The sequence below is a fragment of the Artibeus jamaicensis genome, unplaced genomic scaffold (genome assembly GCF_021234435.1).
Source record: "Artibeus jamaicensis isolate MK-2021 breed Jamaican fruit bat unplaced genomic scaffold, CSHL_Jam_final contig_793, whole genome shotgun sequence".
Classification (NCBI taxonomy): domain Eukaryota; kingdom Metazoa; phylum Chordata; class Mammalia; order Chiroptera; family Phyllostomidae; genus Artibeus; species Artibeus jamaicensis.
The window spans coordinates 6,382,164-6,409,512 of NW_026521975.1; the positions used below are offsets into that span (position 1 = coordinate 6,382,164).

Below are 27,349 nucleotides of genomic sequence, written 5' to 3' on the forward strand. Positions count from 1 at the left end.
AGCTGAGTACACCCTCCTCTTGTAATTGAGCCTTGGTTGCTGTTGGCAGATCAATAGGAGGGATTAACCCAGGCCAATCGGCTGCAAGGATTGGCTATGACCACTGACTACCAACCTCTGCCCTCAGTGGAGGATCAGCTGTGCAGGGGCAGGTGGCAGCATATATGCAGTGGTGCTCTGATGTGGTCTGTAGCTGTCCACTGGGTGGGCTGGCCCTGGGATTTCCTGGGTGGTGCAGGCTGAAGTCAGCCCCCATATGTGTTTTGCCCTGCCTGAGATACAAAGCAATCTATGATGGCTGCTACTTGTGCTGAACTTGGCGATTCTCAGGTAAAGCCGAGTTGTAAATCTAGGCTGACTGCTGCTAATGCTGGGCTTAGGGCTCACTGAGGCCAGCTGTTGCTTGTTTGAGAGGATTCAGGAAGTTGTTAAACAGGAGCCAAGACCAGCCATTCATATGGAAAAGCAGCTTGAGTAGACCTATAAGTTGGGTGGGGCCATAAATTGGGTGCGGCAGAGTCTCTGGGGATCTCCAAGGCAAGTCAAGTAGTATTAGCCAGATTGGTGGAGTCTCAAATATGACACCAGCTTACTGGCTCAGTCTGAATGGATGTGGCTTCTTTAATTCCATAGTTGTCAGAATTCCATTCAACTCGATTTCTGATGGTTCTGAGTGATGGTTGTTCTATATTTTAGTTATAATTTTAATGTGGTTATATACAGAGGCAAGCCATGTCTACACTGCCATCTTGAACGGAAGTCAGGGATTAGTTTTCTTAGTCAATGCAAATCATACTCTAAATTATTTCAATGCCTGATAAGTGGTAGATGTTCTAAAAATAAAGGGCTAGGAGGCAAAGTGCACTATTGTTCTGCTTCCTAATTTAGCACAGTCATTCCCAGAGGAACTGTGCCACTGTAACCAGCAACAGCTGCCCAGAAGTATTTATGTTAAGCCATCCAAAAATCTGGTTTGGCAACCAAAGCTGAGAGGAGAGAACGTGCCTCCAGGCTGGTCGTTTATTAAGGGCTCCAGGTGCTCACACTGCTGCCCGAAGGCATTGAGGTTCTGTCCAAATTTAGAACAAGGGGCTGTGCAGTTTGGAAAGTCAATTATGTCCCTTCCTCATTTTACACTCAGGATAGTTCCGGCTGTGAGCAATGCCTGTATCTAACCAACACTGATTGAATAAGGAAGGAAACCTGTTGATATGAAAAAGGGTGTTGAAATATTTTGAATTCTTTGCAATTAAAACTGCCTGTCAACATCCTGTTTAACCTCCTGGACATATCAGGCTGATCAGGACAATTGTCTGGGCTTCAGGGCTTGATTTCAGAGTTTCTACTCAGATTTGGTGGGAAATGTCTCCTATGTCCTCCTCCCTGTGTCCGTGTCCTTGGTTGGCACTTTCACCTTCCGCAGTCATCCTCCTTCCCCACACTCAGAGGCCCTTACTTTCTCATCTGGGTCTGCACACCCTTTCTGGTTCTAGAACTACAGAGTAACAGGTGTGTTACTACAGGTGTATTCCTTTGCTGGGGAGATGTGCTCTAAATTCATTCATTTTCCAAGGGCGAAAATCGAAAATGTGCCCTCAATTCCCAAGAAGACCAGTGTGGGTTCAAAGTTATGTGGATGCCAGGGGTCCAGTGGTCTGGGAGCTGGGAAGTGATACCAGGAGCCTGACCAGAGCAGGTCTCCACCACCACCCTGGCCCACAGGCTTCCCTCACCACAAAGAGGCAGATCAACATTTAGAATATATGCAGAAAAGGGTGGTGGAAGAAGGGATTTCTTGCATATGTATCTGGATCTGTGGTAGAAAGAGTGTGGACTCAGACTGGTACCCGCCAGCGTCCATGCACTGAACTGGTGGCCAGCCATGCTCGTCTGGGACGAGGAACCTGGGTGAATGGGAGGGCTGGGTCAGAAGGCACCTAGGAAGGTACGGGAGATGCTGTTGGGCGCCGATGGTTTGCCCCACTGGGAAGGTGGCGAAGGGGTTCAAATCAACGTTCTCAGGTTTCCCACCCAGATACACATATTTGTGACTTCAGTGCGGTCAAGAAGTTTATGCCAACTTCATACAAACAAAACAGAAAACAAAGCAAGACAGCAACTTTCCCTAAAGGGAAGTCTACATGTTGCCCCGTGGACTTAATCTGTGAAGTAACAAAACAAGAAGCGAGGGTGTCCCGGCTCCCCTGTCACAAGGTAGGTTTCTCACGCAACATAAGACTCTTTTATCTTTGCTCACAGAACAACTTGTACTGATGTTTAAATATCGGTGTGACATAATGTTTTTAATTTCACACTTCACAGAGCACAGCTGAACGCTTCATAACAAGGTAAACAAAGATTAGGCCGAGCACTGCAGACAAACGGGGAGGGAGAAATGGCTTCCCCGTGGTACGCACCCCGGGTTTGCGTGGGAATATAACTAACAAACTGGTTGGCTAAGGCCACAGAAATGTGTTTTCCCATGTTTTGGCTGCTGACACCAGTCTCTTCTGACAAAGACATGTTCACAATGAGTACAACAAATTGCATCTTTTTCCTAGCCTCAGTCAGGAAAACTTGACTCTTATTTCTGCCTCGATTTCTTTTTGGTGGTGTCATAAGCACGAACAATTTCTTCCTGAGTGACAGCTCCATGCTCTTCTTGAGAGAAGGCGTACCCATCTGAAAGAAGCACAGAGGAGGACGTGGTTAAGAGCAGCGTCAGGGGAGTGCACTAGGTTGGGAAGAAACTGCTTTGGGGGAGCCTATTCCGAACTTCCATACCCCCGGTGGGGGCCTGAGATGGGTAGCTTGTGACCCAGATGGGAAGCGTGGGCAGGGTGGGTGTGATGGCAGGACACAGCCTGTGGGTCGGGTCTCAGGGGTTCTGGCTGCTGATGCTGGATGGGAGTGGCTCTGAGGGGCGGCCTCTCATGTAGGGGCCTGTAGCCGAGTTCAGCCTGGGAAGCATAAACAGCGGGTCAGTGGTCCATGTCTGCACTTTCCCACCACCAATCAAGTTGTTCTGCTCCAGAAATGTCCCAATGTGCCTGAAGCTGCAGGCCGGCTGGGTAGTTTATGAAGCTGTAAACACACTGGGAAAAACATGCACACGCTAATAGTGAAAGATGGCAAAGGGCACGTGATGCTTGGAGAGTTCCTGTTTTTAAATTGGGCTGATTGGGGCTGGTAATAAGAAATTACTGTGGGTTTATTTTTGTGTAAACCAAGAAAAAGATCACAAGATAAAATCAAGAGGCCACAAGAAGGCCTTGTGGCCAGAAGAAGACTGGTTCTTATGACCCGTTGCAGTGGTAGTAGTAGCAGCAACAGACAATTATTACATGCTGTGTGTACAGGTACTGTCCTGTGTACTGTGCACAAATGCCTTACTTATTCCCCTCAACAGCCCTATAAGATAGGTGCTAGTATATTTCCCATTTCACAGATGGGAAAACTGAGGCATGGGGCAACTTCATGATCTGCCCAAGGTCCCAGACCTAGTGAGTGGCAGAATTTAGAGCCAGACCCAATCAGCATTTCTGCAGGGCCCACATTCTCCTGCATCGCCAGATCTGGAAAAGGTTTCATTTCAGTGAGCCCAAACCGGGGCTTTCCTTCCTAACTGGTTCTTCTCACAGATGGGATACTCGCCAGACTCTCTCTCTATTGGCTCACCCCCCTGGATGAGACATTCTGACCAAAGACAACACAGTGAAAAGGCTGACAGTGGTGACCCTGCCTATGCATACACTTGTGACTAATTGAGAGCTGCTAGTTAACTGTCATAGTCTTCAAAGGAGAAAAATCAATCAGAAATTCTGCCCATGGATCATCTCCTGGACTGTTAATTATTTTACTCAGATCTCTGGCTTAAAAAGAAGAGTTTCTGGGGGATAAAGACGTATAACAACAGTGCATAAGAGTCTTTGAGGGGACGGAGAAGAAGAGAGTTCAGAAGAGTCTCAGGTAACTTCTCACTCTGTAGATGCCTGTAAACTCGGAGCTCCTGTCCCTGGGCTGGCTTCCCAGTTCTTCTAGAGAGCACGCCTTTCAGCCTCCTGCTGAGGAAACCCAAGGGCTCAGAAGGGCCACCCAGGAGGCCAGAGCTGGTCTCCAGAGGTGGGCTGGGGCCAACTGAGGACATGGCTGAGCAGCAGGGGGTAGGGGGGGGTAAGGAAAGGGGGACGAGCCAGCCAGCCTGACCCAGAACCTAGGGCAATCTTCCACAGGGAACTCTTGTCTGCTCACCAACTAAATTGCTAATGGAATCAAACCCACAAACCCCAAAATCCCACCCTGCATGGTAGCCAGAGAAAGCAGCCGCCCCCAGGCCATCGTGAGCCCCGCCTAGCAGGACACTGAGCAGGCGTGTCTGGAGCAGAAAGGCAGAAGCAAGCCTGGAGAGGGGGCTGTGGGCTCGTTCAGGCCCTGGCCCCAGCACACTTGAACTTCCTCACCATGGATTTCCACACAAGGAAGCTTTGCTTTCAGTCTCACTGCCTTGGAGGCTGCACAGAATCTGAAGAGGAAACGCCCTGTGATCCTGTTTCCCTGGTAACCCGTAGATTCTCCCAGGCTGCTTGATCCGAGATGAACAGCTCCAAGGAATCCTCCCTAACGCCCGGCTCTGGGGGGGGCTCCTCTCCTGCTCCCCCCCTCCCAGAGCCGGCTGCCGGCCCGTCCAGGCACACGTGCCCTTTGTGCAGCATCTTCACTGCGGTCCTAGAAGAGACGCCTTTCCTTGGGATGTTTCAAAGGAAAATCTAGCCAATAACATCGTCTCCTCTGATGACAAGACTGAGAACTGTGGTCAACGTGGGCAGCTGGCGCTCTGGTGAAGGCCTGATGTGTTGGGAGGGGCCCCACCGCAGTTGTCTCTGGGTCTCCTGTGCCGCTGCAGTGACGGTCCTGCCACCCCAGGCAGACACCTGTGGCCCGGACAGAAATGGCTCTGGTCCCAGCAGTGGGAGCACTTAGTAAGTGCTCTGTTTGAATGCTTCTGGGGCGGGGTGGACTCCTGAGCCTTTCGCCCTGAAGTCGGCTTCCCAACTTCCTCCGTCTTCATCATGGATTTGGCTGCCCACAGCAGAGGCACTGGGGGCAAGAAGGGCTGGTTGTAGTCCCTGCTTGGCAGTAACTCAGCCACAGGACCATGAGCTCTTTAAGCTCTCTGGGTCTCCTTGGTTTACTTTTCTGTAAAAACAAAAAAACAAAAAAAAAACCGGCCTGGACCAGGTGAGGTCCAGCTTCTCACAGCTCTGGTCCTCCATGTGGGCACTGGTGTTGTCCCAGCTAGCCGTCCCCAGGCCACAGCACCCTTGCCTCTGCTCAGGGCTCACTCACACTAGGCAACAGTGGCGGCGTCCTCTACCTCCACGCCAGAACAGAAAGGCGCCTGTCTCAACCGTCAGTCCCAGTAGAAAATTGCTACCACCTCCTGGATGTGGGTTTTTTTTTGGGGGGGAGGGGGTCGAGGGGTAAGGGGTGGAGGGGAAGGAATAAAAAGAACTCGTTGAGACAGAAACATTGTTTCGGAGTGTCTTTTCGGGAAAGGCAACTTTAGCACTGGAGTTGTCCATTCCCTCTCATTTACTCTGTCTTCCACTCGGGTCTGCCTGTGCCAACCAGGGAGCCGGCGGCCGCGGTTTCTTCTGCTTGTAGTGGGACAGCGCCCTCGGCTTCTGTCTGCCTCGCCGGCTCGGGGACTTCTGGTGGGACCCCGCGGCCCCTCTCCCCAGCAGCAGAGATGGCACAGAGAGGCTCCTGGTCCAACACTGAGTCTCTTGCCTCAGGGAAAGCAGAGCAGCCAAAGGTCACTGCCAAGTTGATTCTCTGCCAGTTCCCGTCCCTTGTATCTGCCATCATGTTTCCAAAATGTTATAGACTGAGACTTTCTGAACCTCAGCTGGGACTGAAAGTGGACTTTGTAATTCAAGAATAAAGGACGGCCCGACAGCATTATCCAAGGGTGCAGGTATGTCCCTGGCTCACGTAAAATATCCAGGTGGGGGTCAGAGTGGTAATGGAAGATGTTTTAGTGGGACAATAGCATTTGTGAGCCCCAAGTGGGGCCTGCACCCGTCAGCCAGTCAGAGACACAGCGTCAGTTCACCAGCTTCTGCCTGACGATTGTCTAACTGCCCTTGGCATCCAAACAGGGGGCTCACAGAGGAAACTTCTGGCTCTTAGCATTTCCCACTTCCTCGCATCTTTCAGGAAGTCCTGACGGCCACAAAGTACAGACGGGGCCTGGAGAAAGCTCTCAACTTGAACTCTCCCTGGCTGGCCTTCTACCATGTCTGCCTCCTAAGTCCTCGGCCACAGCCAGAATCTGGGGACAAAATGGGGTGGGTGAAAGGCGATGAAGGGGTAGGTGAATTTCTTGGTTATTTTGACTAGTCCTGGTAGAACATTTGGTGATGTCTATAGAACCATGTGGCCTGCCCTCATTATTATGGAATAAAACTTCCTTTAAGTTGTATCCTTTTGAATTTGAGCTCTTATAACATCTTAATGAAAGTAGCAGCTTCCTGTCTAGAAGAATATTCCTAACAGCAGGAGAGACAGGGAATACGGAGGGATGACAAGGGCATTAGACCATGCAGGACACTCTGACCTACCTCCCTTATTGCACGTACCGTGTTGGTGGCTCATGAGAAACTAAAAGTACTTCCAAGACTGGAGTATTTTTCCAGTTTCCTGGGAAGGCTGAGGCCCACGACAGCTGGAGGACAGACCCGGCAGGACATCAGGGCCCAGAGCAGCTGCGAAGGGCTTCCCCCACACATGGAGCCGTAAGAGCTGCTGGATGAGCCGCCCTCTCTAGTTGCTAATGACAGGGACAGTCTATGGTCAGCCAGGTTCCTACTACCCATTTCTGGGTGTTTTTAAAATGTAGTGTGATTTTAGAAGCTTTTTGATTTCTTGTACTTGTTCATTAGAATTTTTTTGTCTTTCAAAATGTTGCAATTTAAGCAAAATGTTTAGTTGTCGTCTTAAGACTTTGTATGACTCTCCCACTTGGTTTTTGATCTGCACAGTCGACTCGTGAACGACATAGGTTTGAATTGGGTGGGTCCGTTTATGTGTAAGTTTTTCAGTACACACTGTAAATGCATTTTCTCTTCTTTATGACTTTGTTAACACTATTTTCTTTCTCTACTTTGTCTAAGACCACAGCATCTAATACATAGAACATATAAAATATGTGTTAATCAACTGTTTACCCTACCACTAAGGCTTCTGCTCAACAATAGGCTATAAGTTTTGGATGAGCCAAAAGATACAGGCGAATTTTTAGCTGGGGCCAGCACCCCTAACACCTTCAACGTCAGGGCCGACTGCGCACACAGCGCACTGCACGTGCTCTTCCTGCGGTCGCTGGGAGACCAGGGTCAGAGGAGCAGCGCCCCGCGTGCAGGGGCGGGTTAGAAGCCAGTGTGCGTTTTCTTGGTGTCTTGCATGTACGTTATCGTGAAGCCTCGCCTGGACTAAGAGAGCTTATTATTATTATTATAATTCTCCTTTCCCCCCAGAGGATAAAACAAAAACTTAGAGAAACATCTAAGTTACCCAAACTGACTCAGCTAGTGGCAGAAAAAAAATATATAACTAATACCTAACATTTATTGGACTCTGTGTTGTCAGGCATTATTCTAGGCTCTTTACGATCTCACTTAACCCTCCCAACAACCCCAGGTGAGTCATCTCCATTCTACAGACGTGGAAACAGAGAAGTTAACTTGCCTAAGGTCACAGAAGGGTGGCCAGGCCAGGGCAGGAGGCCAGGCAGCTCGGCCCCAGAAGCTGAGCCCTGACCCTCTCTCCGCGATCTTCCCCAGAAAGCCTCCTGACTTGACCTGTCTCTCAGGTCAGAGACACCACAACTGCATTCCGCGATCCCTATTGCTGGGCCACGCTGGGCCAGCTACTGTACTGACCTGAGCCTCTGCCAGGTGCTCTTGAGGCTGACACCACCCACCTCCTAGGGCCAAGGAGCATTAAAGGACACACCAAGCAAGTGAGACCCCACATGCAGCTGGCCTCAGTCCCCTTTCTCTCATGTTGCTGTTCCGGTGGGAAAGGGAAAAGAGGAAGTGGATTACTGAGAAGGGATACTATCCCACGCCTCTCCCTTTCTCTCCATTGAGAAAGTCGGCAAAGATCTGCTGATCAGTGGAGCTCAATTAAACTTGACATAGGTCCTTGATTACATGTCCTATGGTACAATGATTATTCTCTCTAAACTGCTCTTGGTCTACGAGTTGTTTCTTTCTCACCTTCTTGGGGATAGAAAGGGAAGCAGGAACGGGGGCAGGGGCTGAAGAGATGACGGCGATGACGTGTACGTGTGTAAGAGAGGGAGTGCGGGCTGGAGAGAGAGGAGGGGTTCAGGGAGGCAGGGGCCAATGGGCCTACAGGCCCCAGCATGAATTGAACTTGCACTTCTAATGACGCCCCTCAGCTGGGAGCTGAACGGCTGGATTGCTCAGGTCAGCCCCCGGCAGCCCCACGAGTGCCGGCACCCCATCTGCCTTTCATGGCCTCCCCTCCCGGCTCCTCTGGGTTCCGGCGCACCCCCGGACCCCCTGCTCAGGTCAGGCCCCCTCAGCGGAAACCAGGCCGAGGCTTTAGCATTCAGAGTGGGGACACTGGTACTAGATACCCAGCTGCATTCCTGAGAAAAGCACAGAGATTTTTTTTTTACCAGTGATTGGCATCGTTTTAATTAATATACTAATATTAGATAAAACCCTGCATGTTGCTATCTTTGGGGAAACAATTTAAAAGTAGTATCACTTCAACCTTAGAAAAAGTGCTGTTGGGAGGCTGACAGAGGATCTTACCCACATCAGGATTTTAAGTTTAAGGATTTTGTCATTCAGGCATTTGATTGGGTCCCAAGGAACTACCCATATTTGAGCTGTACTTGCCTCAGGCCAAACACACAAATTTCCCTTCCAAACGTGGGGCTCCAGCTTGGCAGCTGTCTCCATCCCCATTAACAACATCCAGGCCTTCATTAAGCTGCCCGCGCCCCTGCGTGGGCCGGGTCTTGCAGCCTGAGTGGGCTGGCGTGACTACTTACGTGGAACGCTCTGCCGGAGGGAACTCCCACGGAAGAGAGTGGGGGGCGTCTTCCTGCTGAGCCTCTTTAACAAGCGGTCCCGCTCATTCATCCTGCAGGTAAATCAAACGCGGTCAGCCTCTAACTCACAAGGACACGTCTCAAAGGGACTCGCTGCATGACTTCAGGTTGTAAAATAAAACAGACAGGGAGAAAAAGCTTCCTTCCCCACGTCAAGAAAAATCTCCAGTTTCGCAAGCCTGCCCGCTGTTGACTGTAGATGCTATCTTGACACTTGGAGGGCATGGCTCTCGCTTCTAAAAGGCACTCTGTGTTCAGCCCGTCCTGTACACAACGCCTCTGAACTCTGCCTTCCTCTTAATGGAAGTGCACTACAAGTGCCCTTTCATACCAGGCAAATCCTTGGCGTCCCACAACACTTTTGAAGGAGTGATCTGTTTCTGTGGTAAACGTCTTAAAAGCCTCAACCCCACCTGCAGCCGCCTTTCCTCAAGCCAGTAACCGGTACCCGGGCCGGAGCCTCGCCCAGGTGCCTCAGGACCCCAGCGAGAGCCGGGCTTCTCTCCACAGAACCCAATGTTTGTTCTGAACCACAATAAAAATCAAGGCGAGTTTTCTTTGAAAACATGAGGCTTAGGCACTCTTCCTGCCTCTCCTGAAATTATTTCCTCCCAGGTTGTCACAGCTGTGAACAGATATGAAGCTATCCTGGAGGACAGCTGTCTTCATTCCTATACACTGCAGTGAGTGCTTGAAAACTGTCCGGCTGGACAAAGTGCTTCGATTTTTTGCCATCAGTGTGCCACTCCGCTTGCTCCCAGTGAGATTTCTGGTGTACAGGAGTCTGCCCCTGCCCCCCCCCATCACAGGGGGAGCTGCGTCCCTCCCACCCACATTCACGAGTTAAAGTCCTAACCCCCAGTGCTGCAGAATGTGACTGTATTAAAAGACAGGATCTTTAAAGAGGCGATTGCATTTAAATGGTCATTAGGATAGGCCTGAATCCAGTATGACTGGTGTCCTCATGAGGAAAGGGGACCGGGACGCAGACACAGGCAGAGGAACAAGCACGTGAAGACAATGGAAGAAGAAGAACATCTACAAGCTAAGGAGAGAGGTCTCAGGAGGAACCAACCCTGACGACACCTCGGTCTTGGGCTTATAGCCTCCACAACCCTGAGGCAATAACTTTTGTGTAAGCAACTCCAGTCGGCGGTACTTTAATGGCAGCCAATACGCCCCCAATCTGCCGTTTGTGGGCACTGGGGGATTGTTTAAGGAACTGCAGTTGCTTGGGATCCAAAGCACCTCCCCCCACTCCCTGGCCACAGTCCACTTCAGGACTCCCCCAAGGTCCTTTGAAAGAGAAGCAGGACCCTGGGTATTCTCAACAGTTTCATGAGCTGAAAGCTCATTTTGTGCTTGGGTTTCCAGAAGAGAGCACTTTCTGGACCTCTTGGTGGAAAGGACAATGTTTGCTGCACCACCAGTTAAGGGGGAGCCTGAGCTGGCTGAGCTGGGCCAAGTGTCTGACGGCTTATGAGAAAAAACCACCTTTCCTGTCCCTCCATGCCGTCTTCCCTTCCCTCTCACGTCTTTTCCCCGACAGGCAAATCAATCTCACCAGGCCCTGCTGAGCAACTGCCCTGAACTGCGGGGCTGAATAGATGCAGGGGGCAGTGGGGTGGCTGTGAGTAGGAAGTCCCTCTGTGTGGCCGCTGTTGCCTGACCACCCGCGATGCCCTGTGATGGCTGGCTTCAGGACTTCGGGCACTCCCCGAAGGGCCATCCTTCCTGTCTGACCCTGGAAGGCACTGTGTGTAGAATCGCTCCCTGAGGGTCGGAACGCAGGTTCCTGGGGCACCCTTCCTGGCCTTCCTGGTTGACAAGGCACTGTCTTCCCAGAAACCTGGGGGACAGATGCGGGCTAGGCTCTGCCACCAGGCCCCTCCTCTGCCCTGGCCATCCCTGGTTCCCCTGGCACTTCGGGTCCAGGAGCTCCTCCTAGTAATGGGGCTCCTGAGACTTCACAGAACCATGTTAGCGGGAAGCGCCTTTGAAATCCCACATCTTGCTCTCTCACTGGGCAGGTGAGGAAACAGACTCAGCTGCTTCGAAGCAAAAGCTCCGGGGGCACTTTGCTGGCAAGGCCCTTGCCCCTGCCTCTACGCTAGACAGACATTCCCAATTCCCTCATGGAATGGTGTATGCTTTTCTCTTTTTATTTTGTTTAATAATAAAATATTCCAAACACACAGAAACAGTCAGAAACCAGTACAGAGCGTGTGCACTACCCACTTGGCTTTAGCAAACGACATCACAGCTCTTAGGCCCCGTGCTTCATAGGGACCCACTCCATCCTGCAGCCCTCTCTCCCATGTGCTGAGGGGTCCATGGGGCCAAGCAGACTGCTCTACTCAGAGCCCATGCCTGTCCCCGAACTCCAGGTATTTGGGACCCTAGAAGTCCCTGCTCAGTGACCTCCAAACTGGCACCCACAGCTAACCTGACCTCTGCTAGTTGCACTCTCCTTAAAAGTAGGCCTTATAACCAGTGTCCACACTCCCAGGCCTGTATAGGGCGGCCAGGGTGGTTTCCTGCATGAGGTGCATGTGCACATGCCCCTGCCCAGTGCAGGGCAGAGCTGGGCCTGGCAAGGGGGGGGAAGTGCACAAGACAGCAGCTCTTCCCCTGGTCACCACTTTCTGGCTCAGACCTTCAAAGAATCTGGGACTCAGCAAGCACTGCCATCTTTATGAAGGTAATTCATCAAGGTGCACAGGTAGCTGTAGTTAATTTATAACTTGCACATACTTAGACGTGGTGTTTGCTCTTAGGGCCTGGTTGGGAGAGCTACTTCGGATTATTATTATTTTTTATTGATTTATTTGAGAGAGGGAGGAAGGGAGAGGGAGAGGGAGAGCGGGGAAGAGAGGAAGAGAGAAAGAGAGAGACATGATTTGTTGTTCCATTTACTCATGCATTCATTTGGTGATTCTTGAATGTGTTTTGACCAGGGATTGAACTCACAACCCTGGCATATCTGAACAATGTTCTAACCAACTGAGCTACCCAATCAGGGCAGAACTACTTCAGATTCTAACAAAATAATGAAATATCAAATATAAAGTTCCCTTAGACTCCCTCTGATTCCCTTCTTCTCTCTTCCACTATAATAAAGTTAGAAATCATCTTTTGTTCATATCTCACACTTTTGTTCTATATATATGTGTATGCATTCACATTAATATATAATTATGTTTTAAAATACGTCTAAATTGAATCACTTAGTTTATGCTCCCAGTTTATCACATTTTTGCTCTGCTCCTTCCTTTCTCCTTTCTTGTTTACTTTGCACTGTCTACTCAGGTAGAGGACAAGTTAATCTGTTTTTTCTTCTGGACGCGTTTATAATTCTCTTTGTCTTTGGTGTTGTACAGTCTCATTACAACGCTCAGTATGACAAGGTGCAGTTTTGTTTTTATACCCTGCTCGTCAGTCATTCAGAAAATGCAAATCAAAGAGACAGCATTCAACATCTGCTAGGATGGCTATAACGAAAAAGAAATAGAGGCAGAACATAACACTGGGTGGATGCAGGGTAACTGCAGCCCTAGCACATGACTGGCGGGGCTGTGAATCGGTGCAGCCACTGTTCTTCAGTCAGGTCCACATGGAGCTACTGTGTCAGCCAGAAATTCCACGCCCAGGCATATACCCAAAAGAGTTATAAGCAGCCCCAAACAGATACTAGTACACCGACATGTGAAGCAGCATTCAGAGAGCCAGGAGATGGAAACAGCCTGAATGTCTATCAGTAGAAAAACAAAATGTGCAGCCACGAACAGGAAGGAAGTACTGATGTACGCGACACACGGGTGAGCCTCGAGAACGTTACGTGAAAGAAGCCGAAGCAAACAGGCCATGTATTGCATGATGCCATTCATAGAAAGTGTCCAGACTGGGACATTTCCTATAAATGTCCTATAAATGTGCATATAACTGCGGAGACAGAAAGAAGAACAGGGTCGTTAGGGACTGTCGGGGAAAGACTGCTTCAAGTGCACGTGGCTGCCTCTCAGGGAGATGAGTGTGTTCTAGGACTAGACAGTGGTGACGGCTCCAGGACACTGTGAGTGTGCTTAATGCCCCCGAATTGCACACTCTAATAGTGAATTTTATGTGTGTGAATGTGAATTTACCACTGTTTTTAAAAAAGTTCAATTAAAAAACAAAAAGGAGGAGGACAGCATCTTGAATTAAGGGCCACTCCCTCCCCTCACCTGAACTGTGGGCTTGTCTTTCCCGTGGGGGTGGGGTGTTAGGGCTGAATGGCTCTCCCTGGCTTTTCCCTCTCCTAGCTTTGCAGGTATGCTTCCGACGGGCACCTGCAGACATGAAAGGTGCACATACACAAAAACTCCCCAGAGGGTCCCGAGCTCTTGGTGCCTGCCTGGTGGTGATGACGAAACTCAGTCTAACACATCCCCACCCCAGGCTGTGCTCGGGAGCTGACACGGGGAGGTGGTGTGCCCCGTCCCAAACACTGCGCCGAAAGATGGAAACAACCTCCTTAAGAAGGAGCAGAGAGTCGAGATGCCTGTGTCGGGAAATGATAAACTCTTACATCCACAGTTCTGTCTGGAGGCTGTCCTGCAAAAATAGCACACGCTTAACGGCCAAAGCGCGGGAGCGTGGAGAATACGGCAGATGACTGCAGATCTGTTTTAAAATCTCGTCAGTAATTACAGCTGGTAGGACTCACAGCTGACACGTCAACAAACCCCAAAACAAATAGGTATTTTTCGAAGTTTATTTTAAAATCAATGCTGTACTACCTTCAAAACGTAAATCTGATGGGTCCCTCAAAAAAGCCCATCCAACATCCCCTGTCCTACAGGTAAAGCCAAACACCTACCGACCCATCAGAGGGTGGAAATCCTGGCCCATTTTTAAAGATCCCTAGAAAATGAGATTTCACAGCCTCAGTTGGTAACTTACCGTGCTAATTCTGATCTGAACATTAGAAAGTGAGAACCTTTTGGGCTCCTGTATATTCCAGAACTCCCTAGGCCTTTGTAGGATCAAAAACTTTACTTTAGTTAAATACAAATATACAGTGAGGGGCAAAAGTAGGTCTACAGTTGTGAGTATGCAAAACAGAGAGTTTATTCTTGTTATTATTAATTATTATATTATTTTTCCACACAAACTTACTTTTATTTTCAATACAACCCTACTTTTGTCCCATCCTGTAATGAGAAGGACAATAACAAGAATAAAACAAAACAAAATAGGTTTTCCACCCCAACATTCCAATAGAGAGAAGTTGTACCCTAAGGTGGGGAGCCTGTCACTATATCTCTTCTATTAGATGGTTAAATTATTTTCCTTTTTCCTTCACAGCCAGTTGACACACAACCCACTTTTACAAACCTGACTTCTCGCTCAGTGTTCATGCTGCACCTACGGTAAGTGAGACCCAGTGCTGGAGACAAAGGCACCTAAGACACAGTCTCCGCCCTTAGGAAGCCCTCAGTCTCAGAGCTGCTGACCAGCAGCCTCACAGATACATACCAAGTCCCAGGGCACCAGCTGAATGCATAACAGAGCATGTAAGAGGCTCCCCAGTGGTAAGAGGGAAGAGTGAGGAACTCAGAAAGCTCAGGAAGACTTGCGGAAGAGTTTACATCTAATCTGCATCCTGAGCCACGACTCCTTGCTGATCATCCAGATGCAAACACAGGAGGAGCAACGGGTTCAGCGGGGAAGACCATGAATCCTGTTTTGAACGGGGGACTTGGGTTGCCTCCGAGGCATTCAGGAGGCTATGGAACCCTGGGTCTAGACCAGCCTAAGCCCGAGATGCCGCTTTAAATTCCTCAGCCTGTAGAAACCCCTGCAGGGCAGGCAGGGTGAGAGGAGGCTTGGTGAGCAGTGATTCCTAGAAATAGCGACATGCTGTCTGTGTGTTCAGACACAGGCTTCGTGCTCTTGCACCTTCTCTGTATTTTCCACAGTACCTACCCTGGGCTGAGGACAGAGGAAATGGGTACTTAAGTTGTAAAACTGCACTTGTACTTCATACGTACTGATCTGGGCCTCGACTCACTGTCACATCCTATGTGCCTCCAAAGCGGATCCTGGCACTGTCTTCATGTTCGTCCACAACGCTGAGCACTGAGCTTACACGGACTGACTTCCCCAATAGCAGCCAAGATAAATCCCTCTGAATTTTTTTTTTGTAAAAATTATGGAGTCCCAAATCTCTTCCAGAGCAGGAAAGCCCACTCCAAATTCTAGAACATATTATGAGAGGAAAAAAACAATACCTCGCTAGCATTTATAAAGATAGGATATTGTATTTTTTTAAGAAAAGAATTCAGATTACATAGAATAGTTGAGGATAGTCGGGCAGAGGACAAGATAGAGTTCAAGGTTACCGAATGTAATACAAACTCCATTCCAAAAATGAAAAGATAGATTCCTCTAGTTCTTTCTGGTCTCAAGTTTTCTCCAACCATTAAAACTAGCAATTGGAGGGGAAGAAGGCCTGGAACAGCATGGAACCCTCGTTCTCACCCAGTGGGCACTGGTGGAGGTCAACCAGGGGATCTGAGTCACCTCCTGCTGGCGGGAGGAGGACGACCACAAAGTCCAGTGTCACGTAACATGATACCGCAAATGTCCAGGTTTTATCTGAAAATGACTCGTTATACCATGAATCAGAAAGACCTCAAACTGAATGTTAAAAAACAAATAAACAATCAATAGATGCTAACACCAAGTTGGCAGAGGTAGAAGAAAAATCTGACAAAAATTTTAAACAGCCCTGATAAAAACGCTTCAATGAGAAGTTATGCCATGCTTCAAATAAAAAAAATACGAAGCCTCAGCAATAACATAAAAAAGAAACAATTATACATTTTAGAACTTGGAAATATAATAACGGAAATAAAAAACTTAGAGGATGGGCTCAATAGCATAATGGAGGGGACAGAGAAATGGTCAGTGAATTGGAGGTACTGGGTTGGCCAAAAAGTTTGTTTGTTTTTTGTAAGATGATTCCAGTAGTGCTTGCTTAGCTGTCTTTAACTTCATTCAAAACAATTTTGTTAGATTGCACTGTGACAGCTGTCATATCAGAGTGTATTAAAAAAACTTATCAAAATTGGTGAATTTGTGTGTGGTCATTTTAATAATAATAATTTCACTTTATTATTTCAAGAAAGGTAAAAATGCAACTGAAACACACACACAAAATAACTGTGCCGTGGATGGAGAAGGTGCTGGGACTGACTGAATGTGTCAAAAGTGGTTTGTGAAGTTTTGTGCTGGAGATTTCTCCCTGGATGATGCTTCACAGTCAGGTAGACCAGGTAGTTGATAGAGATCGAATTGAGACATTAACTGAGAACAGTCAACATCACACCATGTGGGAGATGGTCAATATACTCAAAATATCCAAATCAATAAAGTTATTGGTTGTGGCAGACCCTGGCCAGTAGAGTCCGCCTGCCGTGGCTGACATGGAGAATGAACGCACAGGTGACAACAATCCTGTGGAGAAAAAGGGAACAGGCACGACCACTCTCTCAAGGGGAGAGTGCCTATGGATGCCTCGGCCACTCCCTCAAGAGGGGAGCGACTCGGCCCTTGCATAGACAGGCTTTTCTTGTTTTCCTGGGATCTTACATCAGAGAAAGATTTATTATCTATTACATAGAATATTATTGTCTACATTTTAGGTATAATCAAGAAAATGAAAATAACATGCGGAGGGAAACAGCGATGAGCTGATTAGCTCTGTCCTTGGGAAAACTCACACAGGCTTTGGAAGTTACCTTGAAGATAGACAATACACATTTGTTGTTTTAGACCAGGGTGATAGAGTTTTAGCAAGAGCAAGCCATAACAGTCTGTATGCATTTTCTAGGCCTGATTCCCACGGGAAAACTTGGTTTGAAGATCTGGCTCCCGCCCACCACTTTGCTTCTATAGGTTTTCCATACAGAGCTGAGTCACATTCACCAGACCAAAACAAACCTGTTCCCTACAATTGGTAGTAATGAAAAATGTGTATTTTATTTTATGGAAAAAACTAAATGACTGTTTGGCCAAGCAACAGCCCAATCTGAATAGCGGAGACAAAATAGACCAAAGAAGAAATTAACAGAGCCCCGGGGACCTATGGGAATAGAACAGAAGATACAACATCATGTTATATCAGGAGGAGAAGGGAACAAGGGTAGGCCTGAAAAAGCACTCACAGAAATAAAGCCTGAAAACTTTCCAAATTTTGTGAGACATAAACCTACAGATTCAAGAAGCTAAACAAATCTTAAACATGAAAAACTGCAAAGAAATCCAGGATAAAACAGATTATAATTAAACTTCTGAAAACCAGAGATGAAGAAAAGATCGCAATATCAGCCAAAGAGAAATGACACTCTACCTGAAGGAGAAAATCAATTCAAATGACAATGGATTTCTCTTCAGAAACCACTGGGCCAGAAGTAGCATAATATTTTTCAAGTGGCGAGAGAAAAGAACTGTCCATCGAGCAAAATATGTCAGGAATAAAGAAGAAATAAAGACATTATCAAATAAAAGAAAAGCTAAAAGAATTTGTCACTATCAGAATAGCTAGAGGAAGTTCTATGAGCAAAGAAGAAATGAAAAAAAAACCTCTTAGAACATCAGAAAGGAATGAAGGACGTGGTAAACAAAAACATGAGCAAATACAATTGGCTTTCCCTTTCCTCTTGAATTCTCCAAATTATGTTTGACAAGTTAAAACAAAAAATGATACACTGAGAAATGTCTGATGTGGTTCTAAATGTATTTAGGGAAAATATTTAAGACAATTAAACTATATTTTATAAATGGGGGTAATTAAAAGGATGTAAAGGAGGTTAGTCTCACTTAAACTGGGAAAAATGACAACATCAGCTGACTGTGATTAGTAATAAATACGAGGGGGATCCCCCCAAACTGGAATTATCTTCTGGAGGGAGGGAGCCTTGTAGTACAGGCTTCCCCTGCTAGGTGAGTGTTGTAGGAACCCACATGTATCACTGTACCAGCTGGCATTGTGGTGAGGGGCTGTGTTCAGCCTCAGTGAATTTTTTCTGAAGACTCTTTAATGTGTCTGCCCATCTCATGATGGGTGATTTACGAGCACACTTGCCCACACTGTGCTGAGTGTCCAGAGTTTTTGACCAAAAGTGGCATGACCCCCATGCCCCACCCTCCCTATTCACCCAATCTTGTCCAAAGTGACTTTTTTCTGGTTTCCCTGGGTGAAAAAAGTCCTCAAAGGGAAATGTTTTGTTGATGTGGAAGAGGTGAAACAAAAAATGGCAGAAGCACTAAAAGAAATCAAAATCGATGACTTCAAAAAATGTTTTGAGCAGTAGAAAAAAATGTCTCAATAACATGTACTTCATCAAATGGAGAACACTTGGATGGTGAATGAAGTTTAAACATGTAAGAATAAATACACAATTTTTTAATTAAAAAATTTTGGCATTTTTGGGGTCCCCCTCATACATAATGTAATATCTAGAACAACTCATAAAGAGCTATACAAAGAGACACAGTAAAAAATACAATAGATAAATTAAAATAAAATTCTAAAAAATGTGTACAAAACCCACAAGAAAAAGAAAATAGAAAAGTGAGAGACAAAAAACAAAACAAACAAAACCCCAAAAAGATAGAAGGGTAGACCGAAGCTCTGAGATATCAATATTAAATGTAAAGGGTCTAGCCCTGGCCGTTGTGGCTTGGTTGGAGCATTATCCTGTAACCAAAAAGGTCGTGGGTTCAATTCTCAGTCAGGGCACATATAAGGTGCACGTATTATTCCCTCAGCTAGGTGCCTGCCATCCCCTCTCCAGGCGCTTATGGGAGGCAACCTGTCGATGCTTCTCTTTCTCATTGATGTTCCTCTCACGCCCTTTCTCTCTCTCTATAAGCAATGGAAAAAATGTTCTCACAGGAGGATAAAAATGTAAATGATTTAAATATACCAACTAAAAGCCATAGACCTGCAGAATGGAATAATAAACATGACCCGATTATATGCTGTCTGAAAGAAATAGATTTCAAATCTAACAAAATCAAAGACAGAAAATAGAAAGATGGGAAAAGAGAGATCATGAGAACATTAATCAAAAGAAAGCAGGAGTAACTACATTAACATCAGATAATATAGACTTCAGAGCAAAGAAAATAACCAGAAACAGTGAAGGACATCATAAAATGACAAAGGGTCAACCCACCCAGAACACACAGCAACCCTAAGTGTCCATGTACCATGCAATATATCTGCCAAATATGTGAGGCAAGAACTGATAGAACTGAAAGAGAAATAGACAGAATCATGGTTATTGTGGGGTCCTTCAACATTCCTCTCTCAATATTTGATAATACAAACAAACAGAAAATTAGTAAGGAAATTAAAGAACTCCTAAACACCATTAATCGAAAGGATTGAATGAATATTTTGAATACTCTGTTCAATGACAGCAGGATATACATTCTTCCTAAGTGCACAAGAAACACCTACCCTGAAAGACCCTGGGCTGTAAAACAAACCTCAGCGAATCTAAAAGTGCTGGATTATTGAGAATGTGTTTTCCTAACATGATGGAGTCTGAATAGAAATCAATAACAGATAACAGGAAAATCTTCAAACACTTGGGAACTAAACAACATACCTCTAAATCCACAGGTCAAAGGGAAAGTCTCAAGAGACATTTTTTAAAAACTTAACTAAGTGAAAATAAAAATACATCAGAATTTGTAGGACACAGTTAAATTATTGCTGAAAGGGAAATTCATAGCAGTAAGTACATATGTTAGAAAAAACAAAAAGTCTCAAATTGATACTCTAAGTTCCACTTGAAGAAACTTAAAAAGAATAGTTAAAGAAACCCAAAGCAAGCAGAAGGAAATAATAGAGATAAGGGCAGGAATCAGTGGGTTGCAAATAGAAAAACAATAGAGAAAATCCATGAAAAAAAGTTTGCCATTTGAAAAGAATCACACACTTATAAAAAGCTCTAGCAAGACTTACAAAAAAGGGAAAATATATACATTTGAGCTATCACTACAGACTCCACAGACACCAAAATAATAGTTGAGGATCAGTGCAAATACTTCTAGACATATAAATTTGATAACTTAGTTGAAATGGACCAATTTTTTGAAAAACAAAAACTATAAAAACTCACACAATTTGAAATAATTTGAATATCCCTAGAACTATTAAATAAATTGAATTCATAATTTAAAAATCTTCCGAAAAGAAACATGTAGGTCAAGATGGCTTCACTAGAGAATTCTACCAAATACATTTAAAGAAGACTTAACATTAATTGTATACAATCTCTTCCATACAAAGATATTACCAAAAAAATCAAAGAAAAACATAGTCCAGTACTGCTCATGAATAGAGATGCAAAATTTCTAAACAAAATATCAGTAAATATAATTCAGCAATATATAACAAAAGTTATACAAGTGACCAAGTGGAGTTTATTCCATGGCTACAAGGCTGGTTCAATATCCAAACTCAGTCAATGTAATCGACTATATTAAGACATTAAAGAGAAAGGAAAAACCACAGAACCACATCAGCTGATGCAAATAAAGCAGGATTTTATAAGAGTCAATATCCATTCATGATTAAAAAAATAAGACCCTGTAGTAAATTGGGAATAGAAGGAAACTTCCTCAATCTGCAAAAGAACATCTACAAAAACATTCAAACAACACAGTATTTTATGATGAAAGACTTAGGGCTTTCCCCCTAATATTAGAAACAAGGCAAAAATGTCCATTCTCACCACTCTGATTGAACAGTGCTAGAGGTTCTAGCCAGGCAAGAAAATAAAATAAAAGACAAATGGATCAGAAAAAGGAGTAAAAGCACTCTTATTTTCAGATAAAATGACTGTCCACAAAATTGCAAGAAATATAAGTATGTAAATATGGGAAAAACACACACATACATATAAAACTCTCAGAATGAATAAGTGAGTTCAGCAAGCTTGTGTAATGTGAGACCAACATACATAAATTAGTTGTATTTCTATATATTAGCAATGAACACATGGATCCTGAAATTATAAATATAATGCAATTTATGATTGCTCAAAAAATGAAATACTTAGGTGTAAATCTAGCATAACATGTACAATATTTGCATGCTAAAAACTGTGCTGATGAACAAAAACAAACAGGATCTAAATAAGTAGAGAAACAAGGCATTTTCATGAATTGGAAGACTCAGTAGTAAAAGTATTAACTCTTTCCTAAACTGATACACAGGTTCAATGAAATTTCTGTACAAATATAAACAAAAAATTTTTGTGTATACCGACATTATTCTAAAAACTAGGTGGAAAGGCAAAGGAACTAGACCAGTTAAAAAATTTTGAAAAAGAATAAAATGGAAGAAATCATGCCAGCTGATTTTAAGACTTATGATACACTAATCAAGACAGTGTGGTGTCATTGGCTGCAGGACACACAGATATATGAACAGAATAGAAAAGAGAGCCCAGAAATAAACTCACTGAAACATACCCATCTCATTTTTGACAGAGGCATACAAACTATTCAATGGAAAAAAGGCACTCCTGTCAACAGACGGTGCTGGGGGACTCTGCATACACGGGCCAACACACAACACCAAACCATGCCAGACCTCTGCCCAAGTGTCACACCTTGTACAAATACTAATTCAACATGAACCACAGACTTAAAAGTAAAATATACAACTAAGCAACCGCTAGGGAAAAATAGAACAATATCTTTGGGATCTAGGACTATGCAGACTGTTCTTAGACTTAACACGAAATGCATAATCTATAAAGAAAATTGATTCATTTGGCTTTCCTCAAATTTTAAACTTTTTTCTGAGAAAGAGTCTATTAAAGGTGGAAAGAACAAGCTACAGAATGCGAGAAAATATCTGTCAACCACATATCTGAAAAAGGACATCTAGAATATATAATGAACTCTTGAAACTCAACAGAAGGAAACAGAATCCAATTAAAAATGGGCAAAAGAGAGAAAGGGATGTTTTATTAGAAAGGATATATGGATGGCCATAGGCACACAAAAAGATGTCCAGCATTATGAGCAATTAGGGAAATGCAAATGAAAACCACAGTGAGCTATTACTACATATCTAACACTAACCGAAAAACACAGTGACAACACCAAATGCGGGCACAGGAGCAGAAGAACTGGCTCCCTTGTGCACTGCTGGTGGGAATGCAAAATGGCATAGCCACTCTACAGACGGGTTAGCAATTCCTTAAACAAACAAACAAACAAACAAACATACCACAACCTTGTGACTGGATTAATAACCGTGCAATTATACACTTTGAAAAGGTGAAGACTGTTTGAATTATATCTCAAAAAAAGTCAGGCAAACCTGGGCTAATGTGTAGCCCAACTGCTAACCCACAGAACTGTGAGCTAAATAAATGGTTATTTTTAAAAAAGAGAAAAAACCCACCTACATATGCAACTACCAAAAACCCAGCGGTTGTACTCCTAGATATTTATCCCAGGGAAATGAAGACATGTTCACACAAAAACCTGTACACAAATGTTTATAGGAGCCTTATTCATAATAGCCCCAAACTAGAAACACAGGTTTCCTTCCACAGTGAATGGCGTCACAGAGTGTGGTCTGTCCTTACCATGAAATACTACTTAGCAACAAAGAGGAAAAAACAATTGTGACATACAACGACCTAGAAGGATCTCCAGAGAATTTTACTGAGTGAAAAAAGGTTACTCCTAAAAGGTTCCATATTGTAGGATTCATGTGTATAACATTCTTGAAATGACAGAAATCATAGAAGTAGAGGACAGATTAATGGTTGCCAGGGGCTGAGGAGAGGGCGGAAAGTTGATGTGGCTCTAAAAAGACCACATGAGGGACCCTGGAAGCTGGACATGCTCTGTGTTTTGACTGCCTTAACGTCAATGTCAAGGTTGAGATGTTGTACTGTAGTTTTGCAAGATGTTACTTTTGGGGGAAACTTAGTAAAGGGTACATGGAATCTCTCTGTATTATTTCTTGCAGCAGCCTGTGAACTTGCAATGATCTCAAAATAAAAAGTTTAAATTTAAAAAGTCCCTCTCAGCTTTTATGCATTTCCTTCCATTTTGCGATTCTCTGCAGTTGTCCTTTTCAAGCAGTGTGGAGAAACGGCTATATCGCTGACCTGTATTTAACAGGGGGCGGGAGACCTCATCCATCTCCTGCAGGCGCCCTACCCAAGGGAGAGGCTGTCCACCACAGGCAGAGCCGTCTGACCTCATTAGCCAAGCAGGCAAAGTCAAATTTGAATGACAGCCCCAGCACATATGGAAACCATTACCCCATTCCACAGCTTGCAGTGAGGTGGTAAGGTTCTTCTTAAATAAGGCTGAGCTCCCTGGTCCAGTGGGTGAGCCCATAGAAGGTCAAGTCAGAGTCATGGGGCTGTTAGGAACAGATAAATTAGCAGGGCACCTGGCTGACCCAGAGAGGCCTCAGTGCAGTGCCGTGTGGGGCTGATCAGCCCCAGGTGCGATGCAGGACTAGTCAAGGCTTTGCATTTCCTGATGGGGCATTTGTGAAAGGACAAGGCAAGGCAACACTACAGTGGTGAAGCACCATGCTAATCAGGGAGATGCAGCTTTACAAGCAGAGAGGTCTGTTAAAGTTCTAGTCCCTCCCATTGAACTGCGCTCAACATCATATACTAACTGCAAGATCCTGGCTTCCTCTCAAACCCAGGTTCCCAAGATGCGCCACTCCCCTCCCCTTGCCCCAGTCACATGGCCTTCCTTGCCATTTGAAGAACACTCTAGTTTCCCACCTTTGCACTTGCCCCTCTGCCTGAGGTGTTCTTCCTACAGGGTTCTTTCCCTCAGCACACTCAGAGCAGCCTCTCCTGTCCGCCAACTAGAAAACCTCCTCTCCTCCTCACTTGGCCCCCGTACCCTGCCTTGTTCTAATTTATCCCACTTGTCACTACCATTGCTTGTGTTTACTGTCTGTGGTCCCCACTGGAACGTACAATAAGTTCTCTGAAGGCCAGAACTTTGTTTTTTATTCAGAGTTATATGCCCAGCATCCAAAATGGTGCCCAGCACATGGTAGATGCTCAAGGACTATTTGCTGAAGGACTGAAGAACTGAAGAGATGAATAATAAATGAAGGTGGGGCCAAAGTTCAAAAGCCGAAACGTAGATGGAAAGAGCAAGGCCACAGGGCCCTTGGTCTTTCTTCCTCCAAAGGCCCCTGGGAGCACGCCCTCTGCCACAGGGAGTGGAGGAGCGGCACGCCCTCCCAGGACCTGGTCAGAAGGAGCCTCTACATTCTCATGTGGTCAAAGAAGGGCTGACACTGGTCAGACAGATGCAGACACTGTGACTGAGAGTGACTTCCTCATACCGTGCATGGAAAGCATGCGTCGCAGCCCTGGCCCAAAGCTCACCTTCTCGGGGAGCTTGAGTACAACGGGCTCAGTTAGAGGTGTTAGATCCATGAAGCAAGAAGGCCCTTAGACTGAGGAGGCTCAGACGGCCGGGCAGGGTGCATACGCACACCAAAACGTAAGCCTGTAAAATGCCCCAATGTTACCAAGTCAAAACTCAGGGACAGCGAGTCACAGACAGCCAATCACAAACTGCCGACTGGGCTTTAAGATAAGCACAATCGGTAATTTCCTTACCGACTTCTGCCTTTCTCTGTACAAGTCACTCCCCTAACTCCAGTCTGCAGAGCACCCCGACCACTTCCAGTTTGGTGCTGCTGGATTCGAACTGATTTTTGCTCACATAAGCTATTAAACATGTCAATGTGCCTCAGTTTATCTTTTAACAAGAGACAAGTATGTGAATATAATGGAGGGATGAAGAGAATTCAGGAGGGTGGAAAGGTTACTTCTAAACAAGCCATGATGATATTTAAATTTTTTATCTGCACCTGAAGACATTATTTTTCATCGCTTCTAGAGAGAGAGGGAGAGAGAGAAAGAGAAACATCAGTGTGGGGGAGAAACACCAATTGGAAACATCGTATACGCTCCCCGACAAAGAATCAAGCCCTGACCGGGAGTCGAGCCCGAGGCTGGGAATTGAACCTGTGACATATTTGTCCATGGGACGATGCTCCAGTCAACAACTGCCCTGCCTGGTCAGGGTGGCAGTGATGATATTCAAAGTGTCCGATGGTCACAGATAACAGGAGGAGAGAAAATTTTTTTTATCGTTCTTCTGTTAGAGTCGTCCCGCCTTTCCCCCCCACAGCTCTCTCCTGCCCTGCCCCCCCCCCCGGCCCCCACTCCAGTTTTTGAACAGTGAAGCATATTGGGCTGGAGTATAATTTCCCAAGAGTAGCTGGCAGCTTTACCACATAAAATTTTGAAAATTATGTGTGACTTGGAAAAACATCTAATATGTGACAGGAAAGACATGTAGATAATGAGTGAATTGTATTTTTTAATCAATTAAATCCCTTGAATGTGAAATTGCCCTTATAGATGAAAAATAAAGCAAATTTGCCTATTAGAGCTTAAGAAAATTTGGATCAAGTTTGAAACTGTCGGTATTTCTCATGACTGTTATTTTCTTTTTAAAATAGTCAACTTTCTAGTAGGCCCATTAATCTGCAAATTAAGTACAATAAAGTTCCTTTCCTGGTACCACGGTCCCTCTTTGCCTAGCCGCCCTCTAATACATATGGGGTCTGGGTAATAAACATCTGACTTTACAAATTCAAATAAGCATCCAAACAAACAGACTAAGTCAAAGCTGGCCACAAGGCTCCCCTGCTCAATTGTAGAAGTAATTAAAGAAAGATGAACTTCACTGCTGATTAACCTCCTAAACACTAATGAAAGATAATGAGGGATCAAGGTGCCCGGCTCAGCCTGACCTCTGTGTTCTCCCAGAGTTCACAGGCGGGCTGGTGGCCATGCAAAACTCATGGAGGAAAGGAGGAAAGTGGATGCAGGTGCCTGCTTCATGCTGTCTCCCTGGGAAAGGGCACGGCCCAGTCAGCGAGGGTGTAGCACCCCCGCTTGATAAGAACCATACAGAGGGAACCTAGTAGGTCTCTGCCTTGTACATCTGTTTATAGGACGTCATACCACGAGTGAGTCACTCAAAGCCCAACTCCCAAGGAGGGAGCTAGAGGACTTCAAGAAATGGTGGTATTTTATTTTTTTATTTAATAATTTTTTATTATTCTATTTTTCATTACCATTTAGTCCCCTTATATTCCAGCCCCTGCTATCACCACACTGTTGTCCATGTCAAAGAAATTGTTTTTAAACTACAGACTTTAGTCACGTTTTTCGGTTGCTTAAAGTTCATACTGGAATGAGATGGGTGTGTGTACATAGGACGTTACAAAGGGACGAGTGAACTCACGACCCTGAGGACTCAGGAGTCTAGCCGTGCCGCCACCAGCATTTGGAAGTATTTTCCTCTCATCCTTCTTCCACCTCTTGCCAAGTGGAGGGATGTAATACTTGCAATGAAGTCTTAGACAGACTCAGAAAAAGCCATAGGAACAAGTAATTTGTGTACACTTGAACTTCCCTCCCTTTTCCAATGAATGTGTTGTGAGTAGGATGTGACATGGGGCCGAGACATTCCTCCACGTCATAACTACAGTAACTGTAGACTGTTGGCTCAGCTGAATCAGAAAAGCTGCGCGGCTGCCACTCTCATCATGCTTCAGTCAAGGCCTCTCCCCAGCTTCGCACGCAGATGCTGGGGCCCAGTGTCTTCATGCTCAGAGCGGAGAAAGCATCTGTGTGATGCTATGGGACAGGTGGCAAACACAACTGGCTGAGGCTGATGTCCACATGCAGGTGTTTGAGCTGGACCTTCCTCAGTCACTAACCTGTGACAGGTCTCCATTAACCAACTAGCTGAGTTGCTTCGCAATTGGAGCTAAAATTTTATTTTCCATCCATAATCCTGTATAGATACTTACAACTTTGTTTCCTGTGGTGAAGCAGCTTGCCTAGATATCTGAAAGAGTCCCTTGAAAAATGCACCATCCAAAAAAATAACTTGTATTGTTTAGCAGAAGATGACTATGAACAGTGGTTTTCAAACCAGCATTGTGAGGAGAGCAAGCGGGGAGTAATTTTTCTATTGAGGCCATACCTGCAGAAAAGGTCAATGTGGAATGAGCAAGAACCATACCACAGATGACTTTTT

The 27,349-nt window shown here is 45.4% G+C and overlaps 1 protein-coding gene across 2 annotated transcripts in view; it reads right to left on the reverse strand.

Moving 5' to 3' along the window:
* Positions 1–2,057: 2,057 nt before the first annotated feature.
* Positions 2,058–27,349, reverse strand: part of ATP8A2 (ATPase phospholipid transporting 8A2) — a 580,506-nt gene continuing 555,214 nt past the window's right edge. For both annotated transcript variants that reach the window (XM_053672924.1, XM_053672925.1), the window contains exons 36-37: positions 9,092–9,183; positions 2,058–2,682 (exon numbers count right to left, since the gene is read on the reverse strand). In XM_053672924.1, the coding sequence (XP_053528899.1) occupies positions 2,585–2,682; positions 9,092–9,183 (190 nt within the window). In that variant the 3' untranslated portion in view covers positions 2,058–2,584. The remainder of the gene's footprint in view (positions 2,683–9,091; positions 9,184–27,349) is intronic.